General features: G+C 46.7%; 3 protein-coding genes across 3 annotated transcripts; 1 reads left to right on the top strand and 2 right to left on the bottom strand.

Annotated features, from left to right (window-relative positions):
* Positions 1–1529: 1529 nt before the first annotated feature.
* Positions 1530–4202, bottom strand: LOC135390665 (uncharacterized). Its single transcript, XM_064620468.1, has one exon. It carries the CDS (start codon positions 4005–4007, stop codon positions 2670–2672), a length of 1338 nt encoding a protein of 445 aa, XP_064476538.1. The 5' UTR covers positions 4008–4202; the 3' UTR covers positions 1530–2669.
* Positions 4203–4383: 181 nt separating this feature from the next.
* LOC135390666 (transmembrane protein 59-like) lies at positions 4384–8691 on the top strand. The gene is made up of 6 exons (XM_064620470.1): positions 4384–4650; positions 5032–5137; positions 5618–5712; positions 5785–5974; positions 7372–7652; positions 7884–8691. Exons 1-6 carry the CDS (start codon positions 4504–4506, stop codon positions 8010–8012), a joined length of 948 nt encoding a protein of 315 aa, XP_064476540.1. The 5' UTR covers positions 4384–4503; the 3' UTR covers positions 8013–8691.
* A 1694-nt stretch (positions 8692–10385) lies between these two features.
* LOC135392620 (cystinosin-like) lies at positions 10386–15333 on the bottom strand. Its single transcript, XM_064623332.1, has 10 exons — positions 14726–15333; positions 14518–14614; positions 14358–14436; positions 14092–14274; positions 13051–13191; positions 12551–12650; positions 12364–12483; positions 12116–12298; positions 11935–12052; positions 10386–10679 (listed from the first exon to the last, which is right to left on the bottom strand). Exons 2-10 carry the CDS (start codon positions 14564–14566, stop codon positions 10498–10500), a joined length of 1155 nt encoding a protein of 384 aa, XP_064479402.1. The 5' UTR covers positions 14567–14614; positions 14726–15333; the 3' UTR covers positions 10386–10497.
* Between the last annotated feature and the right edge of the window lie 89 nt (positions 15334–15422).

Below are 15422 nucleotides of genomic sequence, written 5' to 3'. Positions count from 1 at the left end.
TACCGGATGAGTTTAAACGTAATTAAAGGTAATTAACGACAATTAAAGGGGAATTGAGAGTAATTAAAGAAAGCAAACGTAATTAAGGGCAATTAAATAGAAATTCAAGATTACATCGGGTAACCTGCGGTTACCTTCGGTAATTACGGGGTAAACTGAAAATAATTGAGGCTAATTGAAGGTTTATTAAATGGACGTGTATATAGTAATTGAAAGTGTCGAACCGTAAGCCAAGTATAGACCAGAGGTGGACAACCGGAAGTCAGGTTAGACCGGAAGTCGAGAACCGCAAGTCAACTGGGACCGGAAGTGGGTACCGGAAGTCAAGTATAGACGGGAAGTGGACAACTGGAAGCTCGGCTTACACCGGAAGTGGATCCCCGGAAGTCAAGTATGGACCGGAAAAGGCGCCTAATGCTAACGCATTTCTCTGGCATTTACCGCTAAATCGCCACTGAATTTTTTCAATTCAGTGTTAGCGCCGCGAAGTAACTGCGGCTATGATGGGCGTACAGACGTGGACATATGGAGAGAGGACAGCAGGAAGGTGTGGGGCACAGGGACTGCCAGAAAACCCCCAGACAGCACAGCCAGGATTCAAACCCGCGTCACTTCCCAATCTCGGCGCAGAAAGCGGCCACCCTAACCGCTAGGCCACGGGAGTTGGTCCTTAGCGGCTCAGCGCAATGCCTCCTGTATCTCTACGCCTGTCAAGTCAGCGGGTTCCCCGTTCTCCGCGTTAGCATGCGGGGCCTCCGTCTGGTGGCGCCAAATCCCTAGGATCGGGAGTGTTTGGCCATTCTGTGATCTTTTGCCGCCCGGAGATCGGGGAGCCGCCGTGACGTCACGGACGTCATCGCTCCGCCCACTTGACCAGGATGAAAGGCGACCCGGGGGAATTCCAAGGCTGTGCCTCTGCTCCAAAATGGCGGAATGGGAGATTTCAAGGCGATAGCTCTGCTCCAAAATGGTGCCACAGAGCTTGGCACCGCCCATCGTGTGACGTCAAATGGCGCGCTTTGAGACAGGCTCCTCCCAATGGCCAAACTCTCCTAATAAACGGCTCTGAGGATACGCGCCGAGTGATAAAAACGCAGCAGCTGTTGCTCCAGCAGCCCTCCGCAAGGAGAATTTATCCTCGCCTTGCGAGAAGAAGCACTTCAATTCGAAAAATTTCGAAAACATTCGAAAAACGACGGACCAATAGCAGACGACAGTTCTCGCGACCCTCGGTAACTAGCGCCACCGATGCAACAAGGAGGCTACGGGAGAGGAGGAACAGAAAAGGGTCGCTGGAGTACGGAGCGACCGCCTTGCCAGCCACTACAGATATAGGAGGCAGTGTTCAGGGTATCGCAATATGCTTCGTTGCTTGAGTAGCTTGGGCGCTTGGGCTGTTACATCAGACTTGACTTGACTTGACTTGACATTGACTTTGCATTCAAAAGCAAGCCTCAGGGACGATATCACTAGGAATGCTCACTCTTTGAAGGATTTTTTTTTTTCAACTAGGTTTGTGAAAAAAAAAGTAAAATTCTAATTTTTATTTAACAAACTTTGGTCCTCTCGATTACACGTATTTCTGTAAAAAGAGGAAAGACGTTCTAGAAATACGTTTTGCATAAAAAGGTGCCTCGGAGAGGCTAGAAATTGATCGTCACGTTGAATCCCTCAGTCACTGAAACTGCTGACTGGGATAAATTCAGGCAGCTTTGTACATACATAGTCAAAAGATATGTCAATAATCATCATTCTTAACACTGACGTAAAACCCAAAAACTCAGTTAAACAGCGATACAAATATAGGAACGAATATTAAAAATCTGACCACAACCTGCTTTTTTTTTTAAACACAACCGTATAAGCTACGAATAACAGACAAGAGTAAATTAACTCTGAGTAAACAACAAAACAGGAAGTAAACTGCCAATACATAAGACATGTAGTACAGCAGCAGGTATTGTTAATGAACACAGCTGCACAGCATTACCTTAATCTTTGGCAATGAGTTGAACAGTTTGGATTATGACACACTCTAGACTTATGATCACTGTTCACATAAAAAGCAGACATATTTGAATGTAGTATTACTTAGATGGGATATGTGATGCGGAAATGGGTGGTGTGCATATCAACAAGGCATGCAACATGTTAATCATCATTCATACCGACATCAACGTGTGTGGCTAACGCTTTGGCACTACTCTGAAAATGCTGAATGCAAAATCCCTTCAATTTCAAATTTTAGTTTCAATATGAAGTAAAATTGAAACTGAAGAGATTGTCAGAGAAGGTAGAGGTACCAATGGAGAGTACTTCAAGTCAGTACTGGAACTGGCACAGTTATGGTGCTTGATCACTGAGACAATGCTAAAGCTGGTACTGGAACTGTACAGAACTATGCTAGAACTAATTCTGGAACAATGCAGAGCAGCACCTAACCAGAACCTGTACTGGAACAGAGCAGAACAGTAATAGAACTGGCTCTCAACTTAAAAATGGCACAAGTTTTTCCTGGCTACATGAACAGCGGCCCGATGCTACATCGTGTAAACAAAAAAGAAAAAAAAAAGATTTTTCAGCTCCTTCGTAAACGGAAGCAGAACTGCATGCTTTTCCTCCCCTACGAATTCAAAAAAAAATGTGCACCACAACGCAAACCAACGATACTACAACAGAAACTGCGCAAACGGCTGCTTTTCGAGGTAATGGTAAAGTTTCGACGCGAAAAACACGCCGCGTAACTTAGTCATGTGCATGTCGGGAATGTAATGGTCTCGCGTGTTGTGTATCGGGAATAACTTCCCGCACTCTCGATACACGTTGATCACAGCCGATCGCTCCGGCACGAGGACGTTATGGTCGATGGGGACGTCAAGCGCCCCGATATCCCGAGCTAACTTGACCGAGAAGTGTGGCAGGACGAGCGCCACGGAATGCTTCTCCGAAACTTTGTGGTAGCGAACTTTCCTCTGCGTAACGAACGGGATTTCCAGGGAGCTTGCAACGATGTCGTCAGAAAACTCGTCGCAGTAGTAATGCCTGTGGAAAAGCACCAGCGGATTGTTCTCTTTTGGGCTCGGCGTTATTGCTTCGAGGCCGCGCTGTAACTCTCCCAGTCCTTTGACTTTGTAAAGTGCGAGGAACTCATTTAGTTCTAAAAAGATAGTCGCATTAGATCTGCCCTTTGTCCGAAGTAGGCAGTCGGCCACACGAACTATATCTGTGACACTCTGGAGATTCAACGGAACGTTCCAGGGCAGAAGGGACACGGTTCCGTCAGTCATGGCCGGGATAGCCAAGATGAGTTTTTTCGCGTTGGTTAGCAGACCAGAATCGTAGACGATGAAGTCTTGAGCACCAATATGGCGGTGATATATGACGAACTCCGCAATCTGCAACGGAGTTGTCGCGTGGGATAGCGGCGGTAAACAGACTGAAACGTTAGAAGTTGCGTTGGTGGTTGTCGGGAGAAGTCCGACAACCTTGACAGCGTCTTTGTTCGAAACAGACGACGAAAACGAAACTCCCACGGGACGAATAGAAATGTTCCTGACGATGCAGTCAGCAACAGCTGAAACAGCATTAGACGTTTCGGCTAAAACCGTGATGCGCAAATCGTCAGCCTCGACGAAGTGGGTACTGTCGAACCAGACGAAGCACTTTAATATATTCTTGCCCTGTTTTGGAAAGGCAACGAGGACGCGTGATATTTTTTTGTTGTATTCTGGTGCAAAGTCCCAAAACGCTGAGTAGGCGTACACGCCTTCCAGTACTTCCATCCAGACGGGTAAAACGGTGGGTGTGATTCGCGCAGATGCACTGTAGTCTGCTTTACGCAATGTTTCGATGCGCTTGTCACACTTGACGGCTGTTTCTTTGGCTTCGAAGACGTCCATAACTTCGAAGATTACCTTCATGTTAGCGTATCTCCTCTCGCACACCAGTAAAGCGAGCACTGAGAGTATCGATATCACAATGAGAGCGAGCTGTGTGTACTTCTTCATCTTCCTTGTCACTTTTCCAAACGACAGCTAATTCGTTCCACGGTCTCGTTTACGTTCACGACTGGGTAATGCGTCCTAGTGATTACTTTTCTGCGCCGAAACGACATATCACGGAACGGTTCACATCCCACGACGAAAAACCAACCACCACAAAACGAACGGCACTAGTCCTCACCCCTATCCCGTTCAGCCCCGCATATCACACGTTAATGTTTACAGTATCCCGCTACAACAAAAAATGTTTAACATTTATTCCTGTTATAGTCCTTGAAAAACTATAGCGTAAATCGTGCAGAAAACGAGCTGTCAATAATGGTAAAATATCGGTAACCATCGACAACGTATACCGCAGACGGCAGATCAATCAATACCAAAGCAAAAAAGAAACAAAACGGCCTCCATGGTTCCGGGATTGTATTGAGCATTTCTGCAGCTGTTGCCCTTCGCATTGTGCGTTTTTTCACATATCTAGGACGTCGCATTTCGGCAACAAGCCATGCTAAGGCACTGTTTAGGCATTCTGGTAGTGCTTGTGTTCTCGCTAGCGCTTTCGTCGTGCGAAGTCTTGCGAAAGATCGAAGAGGAGAGCGAAAATTGCGAAGCATTCTGCTCGCAAACGTACCCTCTGCACACATACCCTAAAGTAAGTCACCACCATTGTTTAACAAGCGCACACGTTGTATCTGCTTAGTATAGAATGCACGATATCTTTGTGTTGGATACGACTTTTTAGATTGTTCGTTAGCAGAAGATCATTGTTATTCAGCCGCCAAGGTAACTGAACTGGTTTGATGGGAGCTGGTCTCGCAATCTCCGCCCGCTATTGCTCTGTTGTTCCTGATTCTATTTACAGCGTGTGGTTTATATATCTCCTATATACGACGACTGTATCGTGGTCCCTAAGGGAAGTGACCGTGTTGAAACGGAGCACTTGCAGTCATAAAATGGCGCATGGATTTTAGCAGAAACACCTGTGCTTCGTGTTGGTTTGGTTAACTTTGATTTGCTTTGTATACACAAACAGGCTGAACACCTAGAAAGCTGCAAACGAGGTTGCAAACTGTTTGTCATCGTTGGACAGAATCCAGAACTCAGCGATCTCAATATTACACACGCAAAGTGCAATAATGGTGAGATAAAGTGCTTCCGATTTCATACATTGTAAAAGTAGCCATTGTAAGTTCCTGTTTTGTGAAACTTTTATGAAAGTAGCCATGGCATAAATTCTCGCGTTAAAGAAGGTGAAGTATATGAAGTATTTTAATAACCGATATCCGGTTCTATAACTTCGATTTCAGAGAGCTCTAACTTCGAAAAGGCCTTACATGATCACCTTCACTCGCAATACTCATTCATGTCATTGTTAATTAATATCATGGTCATACTTTGGTTACATTTATACGTATTAATATGCTGATACCACCAAATCACTTATACACATTGTTTGTAGGCGTGTATAGTTTTGTAAGCTTGTATAGTACAGTTTTTCAGTTACAGCTGCTCTGTTAATAGATATTTGTGTCCTAGCTTACACTGTAACCTATGCCCCACCCCTCCTCAATGCTTGAAGCCCTTAGGGTAAATAAATAAATAAACCACTTTTCGTACAGCTTGCGCAGAACTATATCCAGAGTCACCCCAATACTATGCTTGCTGCCTTGGCTGCAAGGAGCAGCTCAGTCAAGCAGAGACTAAAGCAAAGACCGTAAGTCTTACGTTCATTTTAGAGCATAACGTCTGGGAGGTAACTCACGCGAGAATTTGATCTCTGCCACAGGAACAGCCAGTGCTCATCCATTCCCTGACCCCACTGCTGTTTGTCCAACAAGTCTACGAGCGTGTCGTGAGCCACATGTGCCACTTTCTTCAGCGTACTTTCACAGCTGTGTATCTCCAGCGCGATACGGGAAAACTGGTGGTGGTCCGTGGCGAGCTGGAACCCATTAAGTTGCCGGATATCGATGATGGTATGTGTCTTTCATGTTTTTGATTTAGTTGTTTTTGTTTGATGATTAGTTCATGCTTTGTGATTCAAGGGCATCCCACGCTCCCTTTGTTATGAAAAAAAGTGTGACAAATCATTTTGTTAAAAATACTAAATACTAAATAAATACTAAAAAAAATACTAAATAAAAAATACTAAAATAAAAATAAAGAAAATATCGCATTGGTGCTCACCAGATGATAGCAAAGTGCATCCTAAGCACGTTATTGCTAGGGCTTGGAAGGATTTAGGCTTCCTGCTAAACCATAGCATTGTTGGACTGTAATGGATGTTCCGAAACGACATCTCATACCAGAAGAGAATACTTAGGGTTCTTGATGGTTCTAGGGTTCTTAGGGTACCTGATTTTTCACGGTAGTTTCCCCCACCTCCCCCCGAACAAGTTTTCCAGAATTTGGGTAAAACCCCAGATATCTACCTGAAATCCTTGCGGTCCTTCAACTTGTCGTTCTAGGTAAATTGTCGGAAAAGTGGATCATGATATCAGCAAAGAGTGCTATTTGTTTCAACCTATTTGTCCTCCTTTTACGATCCCCTCCTGCAGGGGTCAAAGACAAGCTTTTGTGGAGCTCGGGCAAATGTTTGAATACCACTGTCGTTCACTGCCCAAGTTCCACGCGGTCGTCCCAGTGGCTTGTTTCATGTGCCTTTCGTTTCACGCGAAAATTCCCCGATGACACATCAAACAGAGATCTCCGAATTCTCGTGTGTACTTACTTGTACAGTAGTTCAACTACTAGTTCAACTACTTTTGCAATGTAGTTACCCCAACCCCCACACCAATCCCATTCTATAGCCCATTCCACACCTAAATATGAATCACAAGCAGCGATAAAAATGGAGATTTAGTACACATGTGCGGCACAATTGCTCTGCACCTCCGTTCTCATCAAACAAGTAGCTCAAGGTAAAAGTCGGAACCACAATCGTGCCGTAAAACTTGCTGCAAAATCTGTAGTTGGCACCTGCAGTAACCTAACTACTGTAGTTAACTACTTGAAATAATAATAATAATAATTATTATTATTAATAATAATAATAATTTTTATTCAAGAAAGCAAAATAGATATATAACAAAACAGGCCCGTCTAAGCCGAAAGGCTAGACGGGCCTGTTTTGTTATATATCTGTTTTGCTAGTAGTTTAACTACTAGCAGTTTAACTAGTAGTAACTACATGTAGTTAACCACTAGCCATCACTGGTAAATAGCACCCGGTTCCCCCCCCCCCCCCCCCACGCCGAATTAGAAAAATAATAAAACCCGAAATACGAAGAACCCTAAGAATACTCTTCCATCCATAATGCCTCCACCACCCCTGTAACCAATTAATTAATTATAACTCTTTGTCCTGTGCAAGACCAATCTGTCGAGGCTACTCCGCCCTGCCGAAGCTCGAGTGGCCGCTGCGACTCGGACACGTCGGACGGCAGGAGCGAGACCCTACAACAAGAAGCCTCGTTCCCAGGCTCCAGCTGGTTGGACTGCATCTCTCGCCAGTCCGGACTGCCGCGGTGGCTCCTGGTCCTCGTGCTCTTCTTGGTTGTGGTCACGATGGTGTGGCTGTGCTGTGCTACCATGGTCACCTCACCAACAGCATCTACGGCTCAACCGCAGCAGCCACCATGCTACAGGAGCCAGGTAAAAGATGAAACTACCTCTGCTACAATATACAAAGGCTTTTTGATGCCGCGCTGCAGCAAGGGCAATATTGTTGCTGCTGTGATTCGTGTGTACCTGAAGGTGACTGGCCTCCTTCCTATCAGCTTGCTCTTGGCTAACTACTCCGGCGTAGTATCCGTGGTTTGTTTGAATGCGGCTTTATAACTTGCATGCAACTAAAAACAGTTACATCATCGTAACCTTTTACAGAAAATGGGTCTTAACAGCGACGTGGACTACCTTTTGCTCTACGACCCCTCGGAGCAGGTCAAGATCCAACCACCGAAAGATCACGAGGCACCACCCTTGCCTGTCAAGATCCCTCTGGATCAGATCTAAGATCTCATGACGTACTCCTGAGAGCATCTCATCCGATGCGTTGTCTTTGTTTCTTCTTTTTTTTTTTACTCTTTCATTCTGATGATTTTTTTTCTTCTTTGCGTTTTGGGTTGGTTTATAAATCTGACTGAACCAGTGCAAATTCTTGCTTAATAAGTGCACGTGTGACGGCACACATGCACTGGAACAGCCTGGGCTTTTTGGTGGTTGCGGGGAGAGGCTTTTGAGATATTTTGCCAAATTTTGTACATACCAGGATAAATTAGGGCGACAGAATTTTATGGTGTGTCCTGCTAGCTTGCACAGGATTACGCCGTACACTTTAGCAAAAGCTCATTGCAAAGAAAAGTTTCGCCAGAAACATGTAGGTACTGTTAGCTCTGGTTGACAGTATTGCATGTCCCACATGGGGGCTTGTGCAAAGACGGGCTTGTGTTTGTTAAGGTACAAGGCTGGGGATTTGCATAACATTTGGCAACGTTTGTGCATCCTTTGCTGCACGTCTGTGATGCTAAGAATGATTGGGCTCTGCGCCGGTATTAGCTCGTTGAAATGGGAGACCATGCACCTAGATGTGTAGCACACAGTCTGCTTCATTTCGTAGGTGCAGTCAATCTAGTCGTAGATAGTGCGGGGACCTGTTGAATCTTGCCTTTCAATAAAAAGATATTTAATTTCATGTGGCTGCACGTTTTCGTTATGTAGGTCCATGGTAGAGATCGTCACGAGTGTTACCGTATATCCTGTACGTTCACTTGCACATTATATGTGCACAGAAAATACATTTTGTCGATGTTACACCAGTAGCGTAGGCAGCTAAATATGTCTGCAGGGGTTCAATGGGAACTTTACATATGGGAGGACGATTTCCCTTAACTTTTCCCTCTGCCAAATGCACTACCAAAGGTACGGTTTTGGGAGGGTTCGACCTATGACTAAAGAGCACTGTTTTCACAAGCGACCTTCAGGCATTTATTTGGGAAAACCATCCATGAAATTGAAAATAGCTGATGCAATGCTGGGAAGAAATGTGTCGTGCTTGTAGAAACAGAAGTTCGCGCCTTTTAGAAATGCGCTCAGCTCAGCACCAACATTTCAGCAACAGTTCCGACTCTGACGCGAACAAAGCAAGCCTCAGGTAGGCTTGACCCTACCCTGACTGGTCATACGCTCTTGATTTCGCCACACTGATGACGTCAGCGGAATAGCAACCGAATGAGGCTCGTGCACATGACGTCACGTGCAGCCGTCATATACTGCGCGCTGAATGATACAACATCTCCTCTTGTATCTGCACGCATACCGCAACAACTCGCGGCATGCCCTCCTACTGAGACTCCAGTGCGGGAAAACATGTCACGTGACCAAACGTGACGTCACTGCACAAGACTCATTGCATATACATTTCCTCCAAGTATGAGCTCGTACCAAGTAGCCCACCACCAAGCGCTATTTAAATACATTTCCTTACAACGTGCGTGTGCCACCAGTGGCTAGCGTATTTGCCGCTATGATTTCGACCGTTCAGGACTTTCGCAATGATTGCTATATCAGTTATTAAACAGCGCATGCACCATATAGCGACGAGCCGGATAGCGTGTATCTGCCGCCATGACGTAGATCTTGACAGTCTAGACCTGCACCCTGGTCGCATTCAGTGGCGGATCCAAGGGGGATCCGCCGAGGGTCTCGATCCGCCCCTGGTCGCATTGATTATTGCACAATCATACAGCACATGCCCACGGAACCCTTACCAGACCTCCGTCATTGCAGCGGGCTCGGAGGCAGTGGCGTTGCCAGACGCGGGGGCTCGAACCTTCCCCCGAAATTGTACCTTTTGGTACTACCTTTGGGAGATGGGAGCGAATGGTTAATCCTTCCTCACATATGGTCCCCATGGGACCCTTACCGTACTATTTTTCTCGCTACGCCACTGCACAGGGGGCTTCACCCTGACCTCGATCCTTGTTTATACCAACCGCTGGGTAACAAGGTAACAGAGCCTTCAATACAAAGTCTCACACGTGTGAGATTTTGAGACGAAACCCCGTTTCTGTTTCAGAGATAGATCGTATGACCTGCTTCCATGACTGAATAGGGTTCATTCACATGACGTCATCCGCAGGAGACCGCCACTGTCGCTTGCAGACAGATGGCCCGCATCGGCCGCCATAGGTCCCATCCAGGCCGCTACCCATATAGCACCCACCGTATATTTGGGGTTTCAAAGTTATTCTGCAGTGTGATTTGTAGCATATCCAAGCTATTTCCATGTTTTCGACGTTAATAGTCACCCAAAGAGCATATGGCAGCGAACTAATGCGGGAACATAACTTCGAGAGACCGTTATTGTGAACAGACAACCATCCCATATGGTGCAACGCAGTCCATAAACATGAGTTATATTGCGTTTCAACAGGCAGCAGCAGCCTTTTGCCATGCATATAACCTGGCTACGTGTATACTTTAAACAGCTGTCCGGCGTCTACTTCCGCTTGGCCCCGCTTACGAGCGTGTACGGAGAATCAGCTGGCACTCGTAACTGCTGGTCTACTGGGCCGTGCCAGTAGAGCACGTAATGCTGCATCATGAACAACACGTCAAACACCACAGACACGACGCCGAGGCCAAACTTCGTGAAGTTTCCGAAGATTGATGTCCAGTCATCTAGCAAAGAGGGAATTTCATTAGTACAGGCACGCGAAGTCTTTGCTGACGAGGTCTATACAGCCCATCAGACATTTCCATCAGGCCTAGCTTGTTTTATGAATTGCGCATATCTATAAGGCGTGATAAAACGTGTTTTCGACGAACATGACCTGCAAGGACTTTTCCACTAAATTACTCGATTCTCTTAGTACAAACGCTGCGTCACATATGAGCTTTCCTGGGTAATCCAACATAAAAGGGGCCTTAGTGCTTTTGTCTGCAGCTCTCGAAGACAAGACCAGTGTAGCAAACTATCCTACCACCGCCTATGCTGTCTGAGGTTTTTCCTGGGTTTTCCGAAGAAGATTTTCCGGACGAATGTCTGCACAGTTCCCTCTGAAGTCGACCCAGGACGCATACTAAGCTCCCTGTCCCCCCTCCCCTGCCCAGTCCCCTCTCCACCTGTCCAAATCTGTACGCCGCTCATATAGCCACACTCGCTTCGTGGCGCTAAAAAAAAAAAGGAACAATACTATCTACAGGACCACGACCTCCTATCGCTCCGAGATCGAGCAGTGTCGGCGCGCTGCGGAGAAACGATGAACTACCATTGTGTGGACGCGTCGTCTGCTTTACCACGTTTATTCAGCGTTTACTGCAGTAGGTGGAGCATTTGCGAACCGGACAGTATCAAACCAGTGACCTTTCGGTGAATATATACTAGAATTTACGGAAAAGAATTATCAATTCCGAACATCTGCCCACGTGTTATCCACACTAGAAGGGTGACAGTTTCGCCCCCTATAGGTCGATCTCGCAGCGAATACTAGAGACCTGGGACATCCGCAAAGCTCCCAGCACCGGGGTAGTAGTTCTTGCAATCGCCGCTTGGCTATGGGATTTGGCGCTAGCTCGCACTATTCGTTACCACGTGACTTGCCGAAACGGCGGCAATGTGTGGTGGGCTGCGTTGACAACGACGAAGCAGTAAGAGAGAGAATAGCGTGTGCTTAGCAACAAGCCTGCGAAGCACGAAAGACGGTGGCAAGGGTGACACTGTCGTTCCCTCTCCCCAGTAATGCTATGTGGCGCATGCAGCGGCCACAAGCGTAACTAACCCATGACCCGGCTCTCCCATAGGCAATTGCCAGTCGTCCAGGTCTCTATGGTATAGAGTAGATCGTGTCCAGGACAAAGTGATGGGCAAGACAACAGACAGGTCTATGGACGTGACTATGGATGGGACTATGGCAAGGAAGCCATCCACACTCACTATAATTATAGGCGATGATAATCATTTGCATGATGCTGAGGATACCGCCCAGAAAATCCAGTATCACATTCCCGATACTCCAGCCCTCCGTGGATTGCCTCTGGTAATTGAGATAAGCCTGCAAGAGACGTCGTGGCTTGTCGCACATGAACAACAACATGAACCGTGGTATAATGCTTACCTGGGGAATATATTTAACTAGCGTGGCAGCCAACTTCGCGTAAGAAAAATAGTATGTACAGCTCAGCAACGTCGACGACGAAATGGTACGTTCAAATGCCATCACGGCCACAGAGATGATGGCACCGCTCCAGATGCAAATCAAGATAAGGGTCGTCACTGTGGACACCTTCTGCATCCCTCTCTGCAGGTATATGATAAGAAAGAAGGTGTAAAGCGAACTTGTGACGTCAGTGACGTCATACGTACCTCGTAGATGGCGCACTGTACGATGGTGACAGCTGTGATAGCCGATCCGTGCACGGCGAACACGACGTCGTTCAGTTCAACGGGAATTATTCCGAAAGGATGACGTTCGAGGTATTCCTCCTTCGGGAGTAAGCGAGTACAGTGTTGATAGCATTCGGCACTTTTTACGTCATGGGAGGGACCTGACCTGAATTTTCGGGGCGAAGTAGAGGCCACAGTTGTAAATCGTGTAGCAGAGGAATCCGGTGATGTTCAGACCGACATAGTCGAAGTTCAGCCCAACTACACTGGAGATAAAATAATTTATCGAAATATTCGCTTTAACGCTCGTCCGGATTTATTGAGGTGAATACTTCACGTAAGCCTCATCAATGAACAAATGGAGTCTAGATCCTATCGAATGGAGATCCTATGTCGGGACCCACAGAAGCGCGGTCGGTTCGTAGTTCTGCTGCTCCCGGAGCTTGGGAGTCTTGCGTCTCAGAACGCAGTGGATTATGGGATATCACCTCGCGCTGACGTCACATATCGGAGCGTTAACAGAACCAACGAAATTTTTCTCGAAATTAGTACGTAACACTTTTGCATTTGGACGGTCTGGCGTGTGTGTGTTAGCTTGGTGGGTGGCAAGGTGCCCTGCTTCCCTGGGGTAGACACATGTTCTGAAATTATTATGTAGACCCTTACCTCTGCCTGCGCCAGTTGATGTAAATCTGCGGATAGAAGGAGACGGACCAAGCCAAGAAGTAGAGCCAACCGACGACAGCGCTCAGTATGGCCAGGTGACTGTTCTTGTTCACAGAGACTCGGACAAACGCCCGTGACATGCTGCACAGAGCAAAAGGAGTGCGAACCGATGCGGTCAGTTAGCTGTATATGCAGAGGCAGTGGTGTGAACTCATCGCAGCGGCCGCTGGTAAAGATACGTCACGCGTCCTACTCGCCTTCTGGACTGATGTCAGACGTACTAGCAGCGCATTAAAGGGGGCGGTGTAGCGCATCTAGAAACAGATACAGATAATCTGACATGTACGCGCATTACAACCATACTCCAGAGGAACAATGCAGTGAAACCTCTGCAAATCCCCCCCCCCCCCGTTAATATGACAATTCCGCATTATGACCAAAATTTTCGGGAACGACCACGGTCATGATAACGAGGGTTCACAGTACCACTATGTTCGGCATCGATTTTCTTTATTCCGTGTTAGCGCCGCGAAGCGACTGTGGCTGTGAGAGGCGTACAGATGGGGACAGATGGAGAGAGGACAGCAGGAAGGAGTGGGGGACAGGAGGGATGAGTATGCGTCCTATAGGCCGACTTTAGGGGGGGGGGGACAGCGCCGACATTAGTCTATAGAAAGTCTTCGGAAAACCCAGGGAAAACCTCAGACAGCACAGCGGATGGCAGGATTCGAACCCAATACCTCCCAGTCTTCATCACGACCTGCTCGGCATCGAGCGACAATTCTTTTTTTTTTTTTTAGATTAGTGCGGCTTCTGCAGCTGCGGAGGCTCCGGCGACAGCGACATCAGCATGACGTCACTTCCAAACAGGAGGAGTGAGCTGAGATGTTCGCTGGCTAAACACCGTCTACGTATTCTGCCTTTTCTTTCTTTCTCTTTATCTTTCTTTTTATTATTATTATTTTTTTTTCTTTTTTTTTTTTTGCAGCGTAGTTCAAAGCACGCCACCGGTCGCAGGAAACCGAAACCCGACCAACTTACTCGACGTCGGGCTCCTTGGAATGCAAAATGACGACCACGTGACCCGGGTCCTTGGCTCGGATATCGAACACGACCTTCTCGGTCGAATTTGCCGCAACAGTCAAGTTCACCGGAACGATTTCTTCAACCACGTCCGACTTGGTCAGTTCCGCCGTCACTTGAATCGTCTGCTTCACGGGAGAACTGTAGAGTGTATGGGACGGCAATTATGGTGATACAGCATGACAAAACGTGCTTTATCACTCAGGTACGCAAGCGATATATACCTTATCACGACCTCAAACGATCCTTTCTGATGCACTTTCAGGGCTAAATCGTGCGTGGGACTCTGCACAACAATGCCATCTGCAACACCAATAAAAAAAAAAAAAAAAGTGCACCATTTATCTCGGGTACATGCAACCCTGTACATGACGTCTGTCTTACCACATCGACGTGCGATTGCCCATAGGAGGAACGTCCACCAAAATAACATGTTGCCGTTATGGAACTCGGGTATTTCTCTTCGGATGATAATATCGTTCTGCGAATGAAACACCCGGAACAACAATTCTATATTTCCTTCTTCGTCCCGCCAAATAAATTTGTTAGGTACACGTAAGTATAAGAAAAAATGACGATGCGTCGTACTCACCGCAAAGACACCGATGGGAAGAAAACAACGTCAACCTAATTTATAGTTCGAAAATCGAGCGAGGACACTTGAGAAATCCAACCAGCGGCTTTTTCGGTCCGCGCGCCGTTAGAGAATGCAACAGCTGGCTTCAACACGTGCGCCTCTTCTTTGTCCTTTTTTCACCACGCATAATAATGCTGACTACTTGTCAACTAGATCATCAAGAAAGCTCTCTTCGTTCTTGAACGCCAACCCACTTAACTAATGCTATCAGTGTCGTGTTTCGTTTACAGGCACCGCTATATAGAGCCACGCTTGAGATGAAGATACCACAACCCACTACTACCAGTGACGAGTATTACTTGAAGTACCGTGGTAAATATTCTATAAGACATCACTTGACACTTGCTGATCCCAAGGTTTGCGGGCTCGAACCCGTCCAAGGAGGCCAGCAACTTGGTTCAGGTCACTTAGGCACGTCGTCTTCTGCGAAGGGCGTTATATGTCCCATGGAGCCAAGGCGTAGAACTGGCCGACATACTTGTCTAGAATCGACAGCTTATGGTTTATCCCGCCTGGAATCTCCAGGCATAGCAAAGATGGTTTCTTTCGACTAATAAACACGTACTGGGTAGCATGCCGTATACGTGTCTATTAGCTGGAAGAAACATTTTTGCAACACCTCTAGACTCCAGACAGGATAAACCATAAGCTG

This window comes from Ornithodoros turicata, chromosome 4 (genome assembly GCF_037126465.1).
Source record: "Ornithodoros turicata isolate Travis chromosome 4, ASM3712646v1, whole genome shotgun sequence".
In the NCBI taxonomy this organism is placed as follows: domain Eukaryota; kingdom Metazoa; phylum Arthropoda; class Arachnida; order Ixodida; family Argasidae; genus Ornithodoros; species Ornithodoros turicata.
The sequence above is the reverse complement of the archived record's forward strand: the minus strand, read 5'-3'. Positions and strand labels throughout refer to the sequence as shown.

Bases quoted from the DNA above. Each gene is read 5' to 3' on its own strand.
- LOC135390665 (XM_064620468.1), bottom strand. From the start codon at position 4,007: ATGAAGAAGTACACACAGCTCGCTCTCATTGTGATATCGATACTCTCA.
- LOC135392620 (XM_064623332.1), bottom strand. From the start codon at position 14,566: ATGTTATTTTGGTGGACGTTCCTCCTATGGGCAATCGCACGTCGATGT. The intron at 14,437-14,517 runs GTAAGACAGACG...TTGGTGTTGCAG, and splicing joins GGCAATCGCACGTCGATGTG to ATGGCATTGTTGTGCAGAGT. The intron at 12,651-13,050 runs GTAAGGGTCTAC...TTTTATCTCCAG, and splicing joins ATCAACTGGCGCAGGCAGAG to TGTAGTTGGGCTGAACTTCG.
- LOC135390666 (XM_064620470.1), top strand. From the start codon at position 4,504: ATGCTAAGGCACTGTTTAGGCATTCTGGTAGTGCTTGTGTTCTCGCTA. The intron at 4,651-5,031 runs GTAAGTCACCAC...ATACACAAACAG, and splicing joins CTCTGCACACATACCCTAAA to GCTGAACACCTAGAAAGCTG. The intron at 7,653-7,883 runs GTAAAAGATGAA...AACCTTTTACAG, and splicing joins CACCATGCTACAGGAGCCAG to AAAATGGGTCTTAACAGCGA.